This window comes from Populus euphratica, unplaced genomic scaffold (assembly GCF_000495115.2).
Source record: "Populus euphratica unplaced genomic scaffold, PopEup_1.0 scaffold43.1, whole genome shotgun sequence".
Lineage (NCBI taxonomy): Eukaryota > Viridiplantae > Streptophyta > Magnoliopsida > Malpighiales > Salicaceae > Populus > Populus euphratica.
In genome coordinates, this window is record NW_011499889.1 from 169160 (window position 1) to 189740 (window position 20581).

The 20581-nt window shown below is 31.7% G+C and overlaps 2 protein-coding genes across 2 annotated transcripts; both read left to right on the top strand.

Moving 5' to 3' along the window:
* Positions 1-3271: 3271 nt before the first annotated feature.
* QRT3 (Pectin lyase-like superfamily protein) lies at positions 3272-6956 on the top strand. The gene is made up of 3 exons (XM_011033543.1): positions 3272-3816; positions 3926-4177; positions 5757-6956. The coding sequence occupies exons 1-3, from the start codon at positions 3610-3612 to the stop codon at positions 6768-6770; spliced, it is 1473 nt and encodes a 490-aa protein (XP_011031845.1). The 5' UTR covers positions 3272-3609; the 3' UTR covers positions 6771-6956.
* A 4977-nt stretch (positions 6957-11933) lies between these two features.
* LOC105130851 (UDP-N-acetylglucosamine diphosphorylase 2-like) lies at positions 11934-18826 on the top strand. Its single transcript, XM_011033544.1, has 15 exons — positions 11934-12216; positions 12315-12369; positions 12454-12605; positions 13946-13985; positions 14596-14688; positions 14777-14889; positions 14985-15059; positions 15283-15322; positions 15428-15510; positions 15606-15683; positions 15993-16136; positions 16716-16783; positions 17521-17635; positions 17713-17869; positions 18513-18826. Exons 1-15 carry the CDS (start codon positions 12061-12063, stop codon positions 18608-18610), a joined length of 1467 nt encoding a protein of 488 aa, XP_011031846.1. The 5' UTR covers positions 11934-12060; the 3' UTR covers positions 18611-18826.
* Positions 18827-20581: the final 1755 nt, after the last annotated feature.

The window sequence follows — 20581 nt, forward strand, 5'->3', positions numbered from 1 at the left end:
ATTGTCATCACAATTCATTGACAGCAGTTGTCAATGAATCACAGCCAAAAAAGTGGGAAAAAAAAGGAGGCTGTTTTGTTCTAAAGAAAACTGTAGAAGCGGGTTGCTTTCCATGACAGCAAAGATTGCCTTCTTTTGGGGTCTGTTGTTTTGCTGCATTTCTTCAAGATGAAGCAACAGCTGAAGAAACAACCTTAAAGGCTTAAACCAACAACGTTAATTAAGACATCATCAGCATCATTCCTTTCCTCGTCGTCTTCTCTTTCGCCTATCAATTACTCAACTCAATCCCTTTCAGCCTAAGCATGTCTGCCCCATTGAAGGAACAAACCCCGCAGTGCAATCATAAGGGCTCCCGCACTCCTGTGAGATAATCTCACAAGGCGGGGAGGGGAGGCAAAAAAATATGTTACTTTTGAGGGTTAGGATATCTACAATTACCTTGGAAGGGGTAAGTGCCAGTAAAAATGGACCTTCGAAGGGCAGTGCGTACGTGCACTTTAAAGGATTAAAAAAAAAAAAAAACCATACAAGACTTTGAGGCAATTTTATTTTTAGGCATAATGTAAAGATTATATTATTTTTACAAGAAAAAATTGTTAAAAAGCTTATAAGCAGGTAATTCATTTTTTTTATATATTTTCAAAGCACAATTTAAAGATGATATTACTCTTAAAAGAGAAATTTATCAAACTTGCATCTAAGTTTTTTTTTTTGTATTTTCAAACAATTTTTTAATTATTAACAAATTGATTGGGAGCAATTTAATCTTTTGATAAATAAATTTTATTTTATAAAAAATTTACTAGCACGTGCTACACACATGCTAATAAAAAAGTTGGGTGTGCGATATCGTTCCATGTACAGACACCATCTTCTAAAGCAATGTTGAAAGTATCTTGTCATGATCTTTTTGCTTGTATGTGCAAAGCTAAGCATTGGTTGGGCTCCAACGAATTATTTTCCTTCTCCTCCCTGATTTCTTCATTTTCTCGTTATTAAAATATAAAGTAATTTTTTCATTTATTTTTTTATTCAATTTAATTATTATTTTTTTATTGTTATTTATTTTGTTTTTTTAATCTTTTTTCAATTGATTTTTTTCTTTAATTTCATCTTTTATCATTTAGTTTTATTTAATTTTTATATCGAATTTGATCCTTATTCTTTTAATTGTTATTTATTTTGTTTTTTTATCTTTTTTCAATTGATTTTTTTCTTTAATTTCATCTTTTATCATTTAGTTTTATTTAATTTTTATATCAAATTTGATCCTTATTCTTTTAATTGTTATTTATTTTGTTTTTTTATCTTTTTTCAATTGATTTTTTTCTTTAATTTCATCTTTTATCATTTAGTTTTATTTAATTTTTATATCAAATTTGATCCTTATTCTTTTAATTGTTTTTTATTTTTTTTCCTTATTAAATTTTGTTTTCAATGTCATCTCAACATTTAATTTCAAATTACTTTTGTATCAAATTTAGTTTACATTCATTTTATTGCTATTTATTTTGTTTTGGATTTTATTTTTATTGTATTTTTTTTTCAAGTTTATCCCTTAATTTTTTATTAATTTAGAATTTTGATGCATTATTGTTTAGAGTTTGCCTTTTATGAGATTGGTTCTAGGTTCATGACAAAGATAATGGGTTTTGAAGATTAACACATTTATTTTTTAAATTAATCAATCTTATTTAATTTTATCAAGTCTATTAATTTTATTTTATTTTTGTTTTTTTAGAAATATTTACATCACCTAAACATCTCTTTTTTTTACATTGAACAAATTTGAGTCAGTCCGTGCAAGCTCATATCTAGTATAATGGGTATTCTTTTGTATTTTTTAAAAATAGTTTTTGTAGTTTTAATCTTCTCATTTTGCAAACAAATTAAATATCATGAACCAGATTGCGTGAAATTACACATTCATTTATTTATTTTTGGGTATCTACACATCGCATATTTGATTTGTTGCAAGTAGGACTTGTTAAGTTGATATAGGTTGGTTAGGTTCAGTGTCAAAATCATGCTTTCCCTTTAAATTAAATTGCTAATTATTATTCCAACAGTGACGGCAACAAAATGACATTTCCAAAAGTAGAAGTTTTTTGTTTTTTTTTTTTTATGAGAAACGGGCCAAAGCATAGGAGGACTTATATATAATAAAAGAAATTAGATTATTTTCTTGACGCGTGCTTGGCACTTGTATTATTTAACTATATATTTAATATTTTTATCATAATTTCAGAAATTGTTTCAATAGTTAAGAGAAAAATAAAAAATCACACATCCACACACATATCATAAAAACTCCTACAAATAAGCTGCTATTGTATTATAATATTTTTAAATTAATCTAATTATAATGCAAATACATTTTATATGATTAGCATTTTATTTTTAATGTTCAAAATCTCTTTTACCGACTTGGCAGTGCAGTGCAGACCAATAACCCTGTACATTACTAAGCTTATCATAACACCATGTGCATGCATATTGTGCCACGATGAGCCATCTCGCTGTAATATTTAACCATGCAACTCAACAAAGAAAAAGCGGCGACGTAGTCATTTTATCAATAGAATTAATGCCGCATTTTGTGGATGAAATTCTGACGGTGGATCTTGAATTGCCTTTAAATAGAAGGACAATCGGACCAAATTTAAAACTTTAGTCTGATTTGATTTGATGAACAAACACATGTATATATGTCGAATGATTGTTTTTAAAATAAGAGAATAATATTTTCGTTAATACTAAAAAAAATACAAATAAAGCTTTATTCTCACAAATATTTAAATAAATCACTATTTGCTTTAATACTAGGGTTTTTTTTTTATAAGGATTTTTCCTTTGAAAAAAGAAAAGGAGAAGAGAGGTGAACAGAGATTGGCTTGGTCTATATATGATCAAGGACGTGGACAGGCAGACCGAAACATCACAAACAACGTTGTAATTTTGCAAAGGCAGACAGCTACATGTTATAAGAGATAAATTGAGAAATACCATGAATTTACAGTGATTATTCATGTATATGCGTTGTACCACATCATGACATAGATTAAAAACAAAAAACCACATCATCACATACAGTCATATGATTTGTTCACGAGCAAGCTTTGAAGATTGCCCCGTCTCAAGTAATCTTGATCCAGAAGATATTCTCAGAGCATGACAGCATTGCCTTGTTTTGTAAAATTACCTTTTTTTTTCACAGAATGTCAAACTTGTTAGGAGGATACATAAAGTAAGAAGTAGGTAACTTACTCTCTCACCCTTTTCTTCTTCTTCTTCTTCTTCTTTCTGTTAGAAAAAAATATTTCGAAAGCGCTCCTGTTAGCCTAATTCTCTTACATTAAAGAAAGGAAAAACCACACATAGGTGCCACATAAATGATCCCTAGCTATACGAGAGAGACATCTTTATGTTTGCTTATAAAATCTTAGTTACGCCCTCCTCTTTCCATGTTATAGCTTGTATGTCTCTCCCAGCTCCTTCACCCTCTCCCTCTCCCTCTCTCTAACTCTTTGTGTATAAATTTATACACGAATGCCTTCTTTTTCTTCAACAACTTCTCTTTAACATAGTCAGGGTCATCAAAGAAAAATGATCATGATTATCATGGGGTTGGCTAGTTTGTTCATAGTTCATGTCAATGGAGAGAATTCTCTTTCATTTGATCATCAAAAACTCTCTACTGATGGTCACTATGATGACCAAATGCAAAATATGAAAGCTTTTAAGCACTCTTTGCTAACTCGTCGACAATTGGTCACTCCCACAATCTCTTCCTCTCCAGCTCCGGCACCACAGGTAGACCATATCAGTGCTTGATTACTTATTCTTGGTTGGCTCTTTGTTGGTAAAGAAAATAATGATTTGAATTGAGTGCTTATTGTTGACAGTTTTGTTGGTGATTCAGGCTATGAATCAGCCACCTGGGTCTCGTCCACATGTATATGAGGTTACATCATACGGTGCAGATCCAACAGGGAAATTAGACAGTACAGAAGCCCTTCTAAAAGCTATAACAGATGCATTTAATGGTCCCAGTGAAGGGTTCTTGATGAAGGGAATCGCCAATCTTGGAGGGGCTTACATTAATCTTCAAGGTGGTAATTACAGGATCAGCAAACCTCTGCGATTGCCGGCTGCTGGAGCTGGAAACCTTATGGTAAGTATCCCCACAAAGAAATCTCAATTTCCTAAACAGTTGAAAGTGATGTAAAATGTGTCTTTTTACTCTTGGCATGTTTGATTTACCATGCGTATCTATCATCGTACTTTTCTTCTCATTTTATGGTATAAGGTGCCATGAGGCCATATGAAAGTAACCCACGTGGCGGGACAGATTTCCGATATTGGTGCCGGTTGGGGTATCAATTTTTTAGGACTCATGCTTGTGACTGATTTCTGCTTCTAGATAATTTTGTGTTTGGAGTGCTCTCCCCTTGGGAAATTACCATTAGTGTCTAAAAACATCACTTTCTTAATGTCATTATTAATGTCACTATTTATGTTTGATGACTTTTATCCCACCAATTCTACCATGATTTATGAATCTTATCTTACTATTTTAATTTAAAAAAAAACATAATTTTAAAGAATAAATTGAAAGAGAATGACGAGTATATGTAAAAGAATAGAGAGAAAGAAGGACAATGACAATAGCTTTAGTGCCATTATAGTAGCTAAAAGTGCAACAATGAGAACTGAGAGTTGAGTAGAGTGAAAGTGATCCTCCTTCTCTATATATTTGTATTTTATCTTTTTTCTATCTCTAATAATATAAAACTCTCTTATGAATATAAATGATTTGCCGAACCATATTAAATATTGTGTTTGTGAGTTTAGTTTTCAATGGAAACCTATCAATACATCACAGGTCTAGAATCCCCAATGAATCTTTATCTAAAATGAACTAGGAAAATATACATAACTTGTAAAGAAAAAACTACTCCTCCTTGGCAAGCTTGAATGTTGTTTTTCTTAATCTCAATTTAAGCATTAACTTTTTTTTTTGGGGAATTTTTTATATGAACTTTGGTATAAATCGATCTTGGAAATGCACCTTCTGACATTTTTTTTTTCTTATTGATTGTTGGTTTTTTAGCTGTTTTGTTGAAAAAAATTAGGGAAGCTGGCAGATGTATTAAGAGTTTGTTTATTATTATGATAATATTTATTTTTTAAAGTTTTTTATTTAAAAATATATTAAAAAAATATTTTTGATATTAACACATTAAAATGATTTGAAAACATCAAAAAATTAATTTAAAAAACAACAATAAAAAAAATTCAATTTTAAACACATACTTTAAAACACAAAAATAAACCAGCTTTAAATAAAGACTACCTTACCCCAATTATAGAGACCCTGAAAGTTCCATTTTACTTGGTCGCCATCATAACTCCTTTTTCTTTCTCCTAATTAGGCTTTCAAATAAATTAAGGCATATAAAATAAATAATGAAGCCTTTAAAGGAACTTAATCTTTGATACAACTAGTTAAAATAAAGAAAATTGTGTCTGATGAGAATTTGGACAAAAAAAATCTAATCAATAGTTTTCATGTATACCATTCAATATATATGAAAGTGTACGAGAAGCTAGTAATAGGTGAGAGCATAATATTGTAAATTTCAGGAAATATCCAAAGATTACTTAATTGTAAAATATATGAACCACAAGCATCAATTTTGATTATTCACTTCAACTGATAACTAGTTTAATATCATATTTTGGTTGAACAGATTAGTGGAGGGACATTAACAGCCTCAAATGACTTCCCAACAGATGGATATCTTATTGATCTATCTGCTTCGTCGTCGTCGTCGTCGTCGTCATCCTATAACTATGAGTATATAACTATCAAAGACCTCATGCTGGACTGCAATTATAGGGGTGGAGGCATTTCAGTTATAAACTCACTCAGGACCAGCATAGATAATTGTTATATTGCACGTTTCAATACTGAAGGGATTTCAGTCCAAGATGGCCATGAAACCTATATCCGCAACTCCTTCCTTGGCCAGCACATTACCGCAGGTGGTGATCCGGGGGAAAGAAACTTTTCAGGCACTGCAATTAACCTAATGGGAAATGATAATGCTGTCACAGATGTGGTCATTTTCTCAGCTGCTATAGGAGTAATGATTTCAGGTCAGGCGAACACACTATCTGGTGTACATTGTTATAATAAGGCAACAGGTTTTGGAGGTACGGGGATTTATTTGAAGCTGCCTAGTTTGACACAGACCCGGATTGTGAATTGTTACTTGGATTACTCCGGCATTGTTGCTGAGGACCCAGTGCAGCTAACGATCTCTAGCAGTTTTTTCCTTGGAGATGCATATATCCTATTTAAATCAGTTGAAGGTTTGGCAAAGGGAATCAACATTGTCGATAACATGTTTTCTGGATCTAATAAGGGGATCGAGATTGTTCAGTTGGACCAATCAAAAGGGCCTTTTAAGCAAATTGACCAAGTTGTGGTGGACAGGAATAATGTCAACGGGATGAATCTGAAGGCAACAGTTGCAAAAGGCTCTGTGCAAGGGAATGGCACTTCATGGACTATAGACTTTAGTCCAGTGCTCTTGTTTCCTAACCTTATTGATCATGTACAATACTCAGTAAGTTCAAGTGGCACATTGTTTCCTAGCCATGCTTTAAGGAATGTTTCAGAAAACCGTGTAGTGATTGAGTCTGATGTCGCCGTGCCTGCAAGCGTTTTCGTCACAGTGGATCAGGGAGTATCAAGTTGAAGCTGACTTATTTTTTGAGTTTACAGCCATCTGAATGGACAATTGTGAATAGGAGAGCAGCTTGACCCTTGTTCACAAATTGAACAAGTTTCTGTCAAATTCCATCCTGAATATATTGTAATACTCAAACTCATAGACTATAACACGACAATGGCAGGATTTATGTTCTCATCCTGGTTTCTGCAATTTGACCTTGCTTGATTTGATCATTGACAGATTCAGCAGTTCATTACGTTTTATGTCTCTTCCAAAGTGATTTTTTTCCTTTTGCCAGGTCAGTACGTGAAACTGGACAAAGGTCTTCGTTTCTTTTTCTTTGTTAATCGCGAACACCACAAGCTTTTATATATATCTTGTCTATCGAGATCGCGAACACCACAAGCTTTTATATATATATATCTTGTCTATCGATATTTTGATTTTGATATAAGCTTCAAGTTGTTTTGACAACTAACGTTTGGAAAATAGCATATGAAATGATTTAATAGCTGACAAAAATCTTGAAAATGTTGCAAAATAAGGAAAGAAATCTTAGATTTTAATACTTTCGTTGACCTAACAAAGCTATTGATTTGATGCACAGACTTGATCCCAAGATTTTGTTAATGTGAATTCGTTTATTCGAGCCCTTGCAATTTTCGATACTTCAGATCTTGGACATTATTTAAAGTTGGTGAGCCAACTCAATTGGAAAAATGTGCTAGATAATTAAGCATGGAGAAAAGATCAAGTCTCCAAGTCCAAAGTCTTAAGTCTCAAGTTTCCAAGTCCAAAGTCTAAGGACACGTCTTTCTACGAAATTGTATTTTTGAGCTCATACATCAATCAAAACTACTTTGAGATTAAAATGACGTTCGAAACTACATCAATCAAAAACTATGCTAAGGGGTTGGATTATTATCAATTTTTTTTTAAAAAATAACATTAAAAAAAAATATTAAAATTTCTTTTAAAAGAGTGATATTGTAAAAAGAAATGGGTAACTTGCAATTTTTTTTAAAAAAATAACATTCAAAAAAAATATTAAAATTTCTTTTAAAAGGGTGATATTGTAAAAAGAAATGGGTAACTTGTGTTAATTAGTTAAACCTGTAATTTAAATGGTAAAATTAAAATACCTCGATAAAAAAAATAAAAAACTACAAAAATTAATTTTTTTAAAAATAATCAACGTCAAATGATGAACTCCTAAAAAAAAAAAAGAAATGATATCAATTTGTATTAACTTTTAAAATTTGTAACCCAAGTTATTAGATCGGAAGCAGCCTCATGAAATCCAATTCTCAACCAATTAAATGTTAAATGATGAAATTAAAAAAAATATTATATAAAAGGATCCAAAACAAAAATTAACAATTAAAATAATGAGATCAATATTAAAAAAATAAATGAATTAGAGGATAACTAAAATTTCTTAATTGAATGATAAAACTAAACCAATCAAATGTTAAAAGATAAAATTGAAAAGAAATCTACACAAAAGGATCCAAAATAAAAAATAGCAAGTAAAAAAATGAGTATCAACATAGAAATAAAACTTAAATTTAAGGATAATTGATTTTTTTAATTAAATGATGAAATTGAAAAGAAAAATCAATAAGAATAATGATTAATTTGAAAAAAATAACATATCATAAAATGAGATTGAATGATGAAATTGAAAACAAATCAAAATTTTAAAAAAAATAAAAATTAAAATAAAATATTAAAAAAATAAAAATCAAATTTAAAATCTCAATAAATAAAAGGACAACTAAGAAATTTTCTCATGTACAACACAAATTTTAAGATGATAAGAAAGAAAAGGCGAGGAAATAAGTGTTATTGGCATTACATCAATGCTGCCATGTGCCACCCAAATAAAAAAAGAACGGCATGTCACTTCCAACGACATGGTAGGAGGAAAGTTTTGGCTTCTGAGAGGAATGACGTGCTTCTTCCACATGTTGGCACGTGAGTTACATATTTTTTTTTAATTATATTTTAGATTTATTTAAATATTAAATTGCTTATAAGTTAATCTGATAATAATAAAAAAGAATTAATATAAAAATACAAAAAAGTTCCTAGACACCTTTTTTAATTTTTTTTACTTTAAATAATAACTAAGCCATTCCCGGTTTTAATTTTTTTAGTTTAAATAATAATTAAGTCAGTCCATTGTATTTTACAAATATGAAAATATAGAATTGTCACTGATTAATTTAATAATAAACAACGGACTTGTGAAAATCTCACTGCCTCCAATAGCCACTTCAATAACTTCTTGTGTGAAAGATAAAAACATCGTTATACTATTTCAGTGAATTTCCATGTGTTTTAGCTTTTGTTAATATTCACATTAATTACAATATTTAACGTGCTTTTGATTTTTTTTTTTTAATTTCATTAACTAAAACTCTCTCTCTTAAAAAAAAAAAAACGCTTACTAGAGAGTCATTACGCTTGTTCCACCAGCGCATACATACAGCAGGAAAACGAGGAGATCAGAAGAAGACTCACACTGATTTCATCAATGGGAATATATATTGCGAGTTCATGCATGTGAGCATATCCAGACTCTTTTTAGTACAGATCATCGAGTTATTAATCTAGCTAGTGATGATCAATATATAGATTTATACTGTGCAAACAGACAGAAAAGAACAAGAACTGCAGGAATACGTGTATATATGGCTTCCCTGTAAAATTAAGCCATGCGACTGCTAGAATCTGATTACAGCAGAGGCACATCGAGTTATTAATCTAGCTAGTGATGATCAATATATAGATTTATACTGTGCAAACAGACAGAAAAGAACAAGAACTGCAGAAATACGTGTATATATGGCTTCCCTGTAAAATTAAGCCATGCGACTGCTAGAATCTGATTACAGCAGAGGCACATCGAGTTATTAATCTAGCTAGTGATGATCAATATATAGATTTATACTGTGCAAACAGACAGAAAAGAACAAGAACTGCAGGAATACGTGTATATATGGCTTCCCTGTAAAATTAAGCCATGCGACTGCTAGAATCTGATTACAGCAGCGTGCCTCTTAAGTCTTAGAAGCTTACATGCGAAGAAATTTATGGTTGAAAGAATGGGTTTTCTCCTTCTTTCAGAAAAGAAAAGGGCTTTCCTCATCATGTGATTTGGCAGTTTCAACCATTAATGGGTCCAAACTGCAAACAAATTCATAATCTAATAACTCAAGGAAAATATTAGAGAGCTCTGGTCGGCAAGATGTACCAAATTTATTAAGAGGGTGTCTCTAATTTGAAATTATAGTTAAGGTTGTTTTTTTATTAAAATAATTATTTTTAATATCAATATATTGAAATAATCTAAAAACACTAAGAAATATTAATTTAAAATAAAAATAAAATTTTTTACATAATTTGTTTTGATTAAAATATAAAAATAAATAGGATTAAGGAGGTACCACCATGTATGCAACCTATAAATGTTTTGTTTGGTGTTACATCCTCCTCTTCTCAACCCTTCAACCACCTGAAAGCTATTTATTACAACAGCCACGCACCTTATCAAACTACTAATTAATCGATTGTAATTGTAACAAGAAGAAATTATTATATATTTTGAAATAATTACAATTTATACATTACTGTTTATCTAAATGGTGTTATTTTAAATTCTAAGTCAAATATCCATGAATTTATTAAAAAAAAAAGTTTTCAAAATGCTACCATAATATTGTATCATCAGGGTACCAGAGGCATGGAGCCCTCCTATCTAGCTAGCTAACAGTTGCAGGGTGGGAGGCAAGCATAATGGACCCTCAATTATGTATATTTCTCAGTTTAATCCCTCAAGTACCGCTTTTATCATTCAAGTCCCATCTACACTTACATCTTTCCGTAATTGGATTCTTCCAGTGAAATCATTAGAGTTAATGTTAATTAGGTCACAAGCTGTTCTATTTTTCTTAAATGATGAAAAACAACTCCTAGTTATTGTCTTGGATTCGAGACAAGTTAAATTAAATCAAAACAATAATGAATTATATTAATATTCTGACCACACTCTTATTATTACAAGTGTTGATTACAAAAGATAAACAGGTGACAATCATTTTAATATAAGGACTCGATTGAGCAAGCTAGATTTGAGAGGTGGAGGACTCAATTGATAAAATCGATAGTAAGGAAACTCAACCAAGAAAATATTTAAATGTAAGGGACTAATCTAGGATATTTTTATTTTTTAAAAAGAAATTATATATGTAAGTTTTTTCAATGCAATACTTAGTTTAAAAAGTTTAAGATAAAATTAAAAACTTTACGCATACATATAATTAAATAAATTAAGAATTATGTATGTAAATAAATAAATGAAAAGTCATTAATGATACTTAAAAATAAAAATTGAAAAATTAAAAGATTGATGTAGATTAATATATTTACCCGATTATATTTACTAATTTGTTTATTAAAATAATTTTTTATTTAAGAAAATGATAACAAAAATAGAGACATAAATTAAGTTAATTAAATAAAAAAAGGAAAAAAATGTCATTTAAGACTATACATATTAGAAATATTATCTAAAAATAAAATTTTTTATTTTCAAAAATAAATTTTAATCATACAAAAGAAAAAAAAAGATGAATTACTATTTAGATTTAAATATATAACTAAAAAAATTATTATTATTTTAAAAAAGTCTTTTTAAACAAGATAAAAGAGATAATAAATTTTAATTTAAATATAAATAAAAAAATACTAGAGAAAAAATTATAAAAAATTATAAATTTTTTAAAACAAAAACACAGTTAAATGTTATTGGGCTAACAAGTCATGCCAACCCATTTAATCTATTTTGTTAATGCTCGTGCTGCTAAATATTTATTTTGTTTTTGTATATAACTAGAATGAATAATATATTATTCATTTTAAAATTTATTTTGATAAAAATAATTTAGATAATGTTCATTTGATTTAAATAGATTTTAGCCACGATAATAACTGAAAAATCAGAGCTTATACTTTTTTAATCTAAAATCCTGTTTTTCTTTCCCAAAAAAAAACAAGCCTTTTAGAGTTATAACTAATTAATTATTAATTTGAAAGTTGAAAGTTGAAAGTGGAAACTGCCGCACAGGGTTAGTTCCGTAATTTAATGTGATGGAAAAGGTAGTTACTCACAGTGGAAGGGAATGAGACGTACAAACTAACAAACTTGATGGCTACTGTTCCGCTCGCACGCTCGCTCACCCCCTCCCTCCTCTCTATATAAATAAGCCTTCAATAAACAAACCGAAACCGACAGCATCTTCGTATTGAAATGAGGGAACCCGTTGAAACCAACAACGGATCACCTCCACCACTACCTCCACAAGCGTTGCTCGAGAGGCTTAAAGATTATGGCCAGGAAGACGCTTTTGCCCTCTGGGACGAGCTCTCTACTGAAGAGCGAGAACTCCTTGTCAAGGACATCGAGGTCAATTCACACCCTCCCACCTCTGTTCTTCTATTAGATCTTTCCCTCTCTTTTTCTCCTTAAGAGATTTTTACGCTATATCCGATTACTGATTGCAGAGCTTAGATCTTCCAAGGTTGGATCGGATAATTCGATGTTCGCTTCGATCTCAAGGTCTCTCTAATCGTGTGTTGCAATTAATTAATGAATAGTAATGTGTAGATAATTTATTGTTTCATTTTGTTGATTAATTTACAGGGCTGCCGGCGGCGGCAATTGAACCGGTTCCGGAGAATGCCGTGTCGACGGTAGAAGATAGAACGATAGAAGAAAGAGAGAGATGGTGGAAGATGGGATTGAAAGCAATCTCTGATGGCAAATTGGCTGTTGTGCTATTATCTGGTGGCCAGGTACAACTGTTTGCCTTCTTCTTTTTTAAATTTTCTTCTTTTAGTACTTAGTGTTAAATTGTTAATTGTTTTTTTTCTCCTTTTTTTTTTTTTTCTGGTGAATTCTATATTTTTGAACTTGAAAAGTGGTTGTTGTTTGTTGCTTGAGGCAATACATTCAAACATACGTGCATCTTTTTATCTATCTATCTATCTATTTATTTATTTATCACACTTTCAAGCATGATTAGGGTATGATGTGTACCTTTTGGGATGATGTCCACGCAAAGACAATTTGATAATTGGATTTGTGTGTGTGTGTGTGTGATCAATTAATGATGTTAAAGTAGGAACCGATGAGTGAGTGGTCAATCACTGTTTACTTTATTGAACACCGTTTTTTGAATGATAATTATTGCGACATTAGGTTTGTCTGTCATTCTCTCTATCTCTATCTCTATCTCGGTTGGTGCAAGTGTCGGTATCAGTTATTTTTTAAAAATATATTAAATAATATTTTTTTTATTTTTAAAAATTTATTTTTGATATTAACCTATCAAAACAATTTAAAAATATAAAAATAAAATTAATTTAAATAGAATATAAAAAAATTATTTTTTTAAAATTATTTTTAAAAGGTAAAATCAAACTCTCTCTAAAGTGTTGCATCTATGGAAGCCCACTTTTGACCATTTGCTAATGGATATGTTTAGATAATAATTGAAAAGTAAGGGCTGTGATTTCTTCTTTCAGGATGAATTATTAGCACATACCTAAAAGATGCTAGAGGCAATTCCGCACGCTTTTTTTCATCAGAATCTATTTGTATAAGATATGTCGGCTGATGCCTTTTTTCTTCCTTTTTTCTTAAGACCAGTTAGAGTGGTATGTACTGGGATTAATTTGAGCATCAATGGATGTGGATGGGAAAATGTTGAGATAATAATTGTCTTGAGATCGAATGATGCGTGGATTTGGGCATATATCATCTAGTTCCTTGCTAGCAAAATTTAATATGTTGAATTATAAAATTATTATGTAACGATTACAGTGATGTTCAATAATTATATATTATTTTATCTGTTAATTTATTGGAGCCATTTATTTGTGGACCAGCTTCTAAGATTCTTCCATCCCTGTCCTCGTATTGAGAACTCTTTACTGTGTTGAATTACAAAAACTATTCTGGATTAATATATTTCATGCTTGGATGGTTGCAGACACATTCTTGCTTGTGTTGCATGTTATATGATCTTTTTCTCCTGTTTCATTTCTCCTTTATACTTGCTTAATACTTGCCCCATTTCTATTGTGAGCTTGACAGGGTTTTTGATGTGTTTTTTAATAACTGAAATATCCAGGGGACAAGGCTTGGAAGTTCAGATCCAAAAGGATGTTTCAGTGAGTAATTGTCAATTTCTTTTGATCTGGAAAACCGTTTCTATAGTTGTGGTTTTTTTTTCTTTCTTTGTTGATGCTGTCTTGCAACTCCACACACAGACACAGACTCCCATCCAAAACTGCAAATGCACTCGGTAGTGGTAATGGAGAAAATGAAATGCATTTAGATGTGGGTAGTCACATGTTAAGTATATGAATTGAAGCAGAAGATAATTCAGTGGCTGACTTGGATGTAAGATAACAATTGAGTGAAGAATGGATTGAATAGATGATTCTGCAGCTCTATTATTTTAAATATGATTCTGGAAAGTTTGGTGTAATTTCCTTTTCTCTACAACTTTGTAAAGGTTTTTTATTTTAATTTTGAATAAGATTTTTTCAATAAAAAAATAACAAGAATAATTTCCTTAAATTCCTCTTTTTTGCTTATATGTACATGATTAACTTTAGAATTAACTCCTCTCCAATTAAAAAAAAAAAAAAGAATTTTATGCCATTCCATATGCTAGTCAGATGCATCTGAAACAGAGAACTTTATTGATTTGAATATGAAAATAATGTCAAACTTTTCCAGAATTGTCTCTATTCACGCCATATATTTTCATTTCAGATATAGGGCTTCCATCTGGCAAATCACTCTTTCAACTTCAAGCTGAGCGAATTTTGTGTGTCCAAAGATTAGCAGCCCAAGCTTCAAGTGAAGGTTAGGTTTTATCCTTTAAGCTCTGAACCTTCATGCCTTGTTTGACGTGCTATCCTTAAAATTTATCATATGAATTTATCATGGGCAGGTTCTGGAAGCTCAGTTTCTATACATTGGTACATAATGACCAGCCCGTTTACTCATGATTCCACACGATTGTTTTTGGAAAATCACAAGTACTTCGGCCTTGAAGTAGATCAGGTAAGAAAGCTTCAATTCATCAACTATCTAGATAAACTCCATCTAATATTTTATCCTTTTTTGCTTAATTTGAAAGAGAGACTTATTGGATGCAGGTTACCTTCTTCCAGCAAGGCACCATACCTTGTGTTTCCAAGGATGGCAGATTTGTCATGGAGACTCCATTTAGGGTATGGTTCCTTCTCATAAATGAGCTAATTAGAGCCCAAAAGATGTTTTTGAGCTAACATAGATGATAATATAGTCCCCTGGTTTTTTCTTTGGAATCATTGATAGGTTTTGATGACTTCAATTTTCCTCAAAAGTAATGATTCTATCTTCCCATGTTTTTGAGGGGTCTAAATTTGTCCTTTATTTCAACTATGATATTAATTCTTGATTTTTTAAAATTAGGTAGCTAAGGCTCCAGATGGGAATGGAGGAGTATATTCAGGTATTATTTCAAAATCTACTGCAACATGCTAGAAACCTCTTTTCAACTCAGTTCCCTATTTTGTCATTATGACTTGGCCTTGGTTTTATCTTAATTGCTCTTCAGCACTGAAATATTCAAAATTATTAGAGGATATGGCCTCAAGAGGGATCAAGTATGTGGACTGCTATGGGGTTGACAACGCACTGGTGAATTTATCTTTCTGCTCCTTCAGTCCTTCAATTCTATAAAATTCCATTAGTTTTCATAATTAAAGATGTAGTGATTAGTGTAATGAAAGCAGGTACGTGTGGCTGATCCAGCTTTTTTGGGATATTTCATTGATAAAGGTGTTGCAGCTGCAGCAAAAGTTGTTCGTAAGGTATGTAATCTTCCTGTATGTTGAGAACATCTTTAATAAAAATATAAGCTGCTGCTACAGGGGTTCTTCTCTACAAATCAACAGGGGTTATAAGAACGAAACACGTTGAGTAAACGACTATGACGAAAAAGTTACTAAATAATCGAGAGAGAATTGCAGTTTACAGTGGTTGAATGCATTGATCTAGAAAATTTAGAAGCTAATTTTCTTATCATGCTTTTAATCAAATGTTGGCTTTGGTGTTTTTTTAGTACAACATGAATTCTCAAAATTAGTGCAGCTTAATAGCTATGAGCTATTTGATTGCAGGCATACCCCCAAGAAAAGGTTGGTGTTTTTGTAAGGCAAGGTAAAGGTGGACCTCTTACCGTGGTTGAATACAGTGAGCTGGATCAGTCACTGGCTTCTGCAGTCAATCAACAAACTGGACGCCTTCGTTTTTGTTGGAGTAATGTATAGTCTGTTCTTACCTTGTATTTTAATCTCTCAGATTTACATAAGACATATTGGGTTTCCAGATGACAAATATCAAATCATTGATTTTCAGAAGTTCGCTTGAGTTTCTAGGGCTCAATAATGTTTGCTGTTTTATATGAGATCACAAGTTCTGTCTTTTATTGTCTTCATTTTTCTGTTCTATTTAATTTGTTTTATTTCAACTGTTTCAATCAGGTCAATATTTGGTTGAATGAGACTTATATTGATGATTTCTGGAATTGCACTAACTGATGTTCCTATGCATTAGAATTCGTAGTGTCTAGTTAGATACTCTAGGCAAGAAGTGTACATATTGACTTGGAAAATTGCAGGTTGTCAGACTTCTATGAAACTTTGGTTGTTATTAGAAGTGGAGTGAACCATTGAAAATGGTTCCAAAAAGTAATGCTACATATTTGATAATGGTATTTCATCATATTTCAGTTTTCATTATGGGTTGCAATGTGCTTCGAAAGGTAATGCATTGATCACGGTTTAGCGTTCACTGAACGTTGTCTTTGTGAAGCTGACACTATTGTGACCTTTTGTTTTCAGGTGTGCTTGCACATGTTCTCTTTGGATTTTCTAAACCAAGTGGCAAATGGCCTTGAGAAAGACAGCATGTAAGTGACTATTTCTCTTGCATAGAGTGTGGTTGAATAAGATTCAGCTATTTCCATGTGACATGTCTATTCATTCCTGCAATGTAGTTACATACATGCTTTTTTTAACACCACTTTCCTCTTGCGTGATTTTGTTGATTTAATGCTCACATTGGAAACATAAAATAGCAAACAAGGACTGCACATAAAACATAGTTGTATGTGCAGTTCATATTTTCTGCATTATTGACATATTTTCTACATGTATTCTTGTTCAATATGGATATTGCTTCAGCTCCTTTGCTTTCCCCTTTTAATCTGTAGAACTTATGAAATAAATTGGTAGAACATTAATCCCAACTGTGCTTGGATTGCTTGAGAGAAACAAAGAAGATATTACCAGCGTGGTTCCTTTAATTCACTTGATGCTAGCACGCACTGAATTTTGAGAAGAATATAAAAAATTAAGCTTATATGGTGGGGTTAGGCAGGGGTTTTACAAACGCCCATGAGTGAAGAAAGTATGGACTAATTGAGCTCCTTTCCAGTTTTTAAGGGATTATATACTAGCTAAACCAGTTTGGTCAATGTATACAATCAATATTCTATATATGATTTTTCATGTTAGAGTAAGACAAAATGATGCTGCTGCAGAACTAAGGTCTGAAAGCTACAACCTGAACTTTGCTTTAAATTAAAAATATTTTGAATAAATATATTCTTATTAAGCAGTTTGAGCACCTTCATTGTGAATGCAGTTACCATCTAGCTGAGAAAAGAATTCCATCTATTCATGGTGATACGATGGGATTAAAACTAGAGCAATTCATATTCGATGCATTCCCATATGCTCCTTCAACTGCTCTTTTTGAGGTGATTATGTTTACAACTCTTGCTTCATCGACCCTTGTTCTTTTTTCTACTTTAAAATTGTTATAATACAAGTGCAGGTACCACGTGAAGAAGAATTTGCACCTGTAAAAAATGCCAATGGGTCAAATTTTGACACTCCTGAGAGTGCTCGGCTGCTTGTTCTTCGACTGCATACTCGCTGGGTGGTTGCAGCGGGTGGCTTCTTAACACATTCAGTGCCTTTATATGCAACTGGTAATTTCATGCTTTGCTTGCTTTAATGACATTATTATTGTGAAAATTAATTGAATGCCTCAATATAGAAATAGGAATAGAATATAGGACAGGGGAAAGAAGGGGAAGGGATGGTACTTAAATCTAGATAGATCATTGAAGACCTGGAGATCATCTTTTCTTCTTCGAGTGATAATTGAGATTAATCAAAAACAAAAGGCTCCGACTAGCTTAGTATTATCTTCTTTTGTTTAAATAGAGACTAGATTTATTCATGCTCAACCATATGTGTTGCTCTTAATTTGTTTCTTTTTTGCCAGTAACAGAGGGGTTTTCCGGTAGGAAGGAAGGCCTCCTCCCTTCATGTCAGTCTGACCCTTCCGAATGATTAATGGGATATGAATTAAAGTACAGTTTTTCATTAGAAGTTTTAAAAATTTAAACTTGTATAAGTTGTCCACGTTGTATGGATTCACATTTGAGTTCTGCTCTATGGCATTTTGCTCAAGATGGGTCCAGCCCTGTGCAAGTTTTGCCTTATGGTCTTGAGAACGAAGATCAGCGGAGAGTGGGAAAGAGCCGTAGTTTCATTTTTTCAGATCACTGTTCCATCTGCGAAGAAGTATTGCAAAGTATAACTGTCTGCCTGCTTGATATGATGCAGGTGTGGAGGTATCACCACTTTGCTCTTACGCTGGAGAAAATCTAGAAGCCATATGCCGGGGAAGAACATTTCACGCACCTTGTGAGATTACATTCTAGTTAAATTTGTATCCTAATATTCTTGATTTGTACGGCTCCCATTGGAAGGGGGTTATCCATCCCACGCATGTGTTGTGGTAGATTGGCGAGGGATAAAGAGTTCCAGGTTTTGTTACATCCTGGGTGTGATGTCAGGAATGATACAATTTGATTAACGTATATCATTCAAGTTATTGTTGAACAATGATAATCCTCTCTTCTTCTTTTTCCAATTAATTCTCATGTGCCTGCTGTAATGTGTATCTACCAGACATCTACCACTTACGTCAAGTTTCCCATGATGCAGACCCTGTTCGTTTGCGTGGTAACTTCTATGTTCAGTTTCAGTTGAAACCATAAAATGATGTTGTTCAGTTAGTCTGTGAATCACCCTTTTTAACTCGTGGGACCTATAATTTTTGTGTTGCCATGACAGGATTAGCAAAAATAAGCGTGACTGTAGTAGAATGTGGTTTCACTGTTCTCTAGACTCAGCACCGCTTTGAACATGAACCGTTATCCACATCCTTTTTGGTCCCTCCAGAAAAATTCATTCCAGTCCCTAATTTTTTTTTATTTCATCGTGGTGCTATATTTGTGGGGTTTTATCATGGCTAAATATTTTTTATTTCTGTGCAGTATTGTATTCATGGTTTAAAAAATGCAATGGCATTTTTTATGCTCCTCAATTTTGCAAAATAGAATTTGATTTATTAATTTTAGAAAATTAAAACAATAAGGATCAACATTGACACATCAAAAAAATGCATTCCTTTTTTAATTTTCCATGGGAAATTACAATTTCAATCCCTATTGTTTTAAGTTTTTCATTTTTGATTGCTCTTTTTGCATGGGATTTACATTTTAGTATTAAACTTTATTTGTTATAAGTTTTATTTTTTTAACTTTGAGAGAAAAGAGAGAGTCATCCAAAAAATGAAAGAAGAAAAGAGAAAGTGGTTAAATGGGCTCATTGACTATCAAAAAAGCTAATCCTAGTGTTCATGGTTTTCTCTTGATGAGAGAGGCATCATTAAGGTCTTTTAAGCCTCTGTATTGCTGAGACAAAAACATATCAAGGTTAGAGAAGATTTTATTTTTTTAGTTTGGTTTTGTATTTTTGATAAAATAAATGAATATTCAACACTCGATTGTCTAAGAACTAAATTTTCACAAAAATAAATACGGATAACTGTGATGACCTTACCAATTCAAGAGAGCATGTATAAAATGAGCATGGTAGCTTAGAATTGATCATCCAAAACAATGACTAAATGTGAAAAATCCTCCCCACAATCTTTCAAGGTTTGCACGTGTGTTGTACCTTGATTTGGAGCCAAACCATATTGAAAGGTTACTTAAGCTCTACACCTTGTTAGTGGGGTGCTTCAGCACCAATATACCCTCCAATAAAATCTCCATAAAGCTATTTGTTGTTACCCAATAAAAATACGAGTCTACACGGATATATTTGAAGAAGTTTAATGAGGAGATGTTCAAGATGAAATAATTGCTTGAGCTATTAGCCTTAGAGGCTTAGATAAAAGAAGTAAGAGAGCATGTCATATGGAGAAAATTTTATGTCTTACAAGATATAAATTTGCTCAAAATGAAACAAGTCATGAAAAATCGCATAGGCCTCTTTGTTTTTACAATGACAACTAGCATGAAAGACCATCCAAGCGAAATCATTCTCCTAATATAAATGAAATATCAAGAAAGAACCATAAGAATTAGACTTATAGGTATTTGGTATATCCTAAGGATTTATAACTCCCCTGAATCAAAATAAAATCACCTTTTCAAAGTTATTAAGACAGATAAAAAAATATCTTGGTGTCACTACTAAGATATGTTTCTTCTAAGAACCTCCCTCATATATATCATTTAAATCACCTTAAGTTGCATAATCCTCAATAGAATTATAAGTTTATTTTTTAAATAAAAATAATATATCTCCAACATCCATTCCTTATCTATGGATTTTCAATG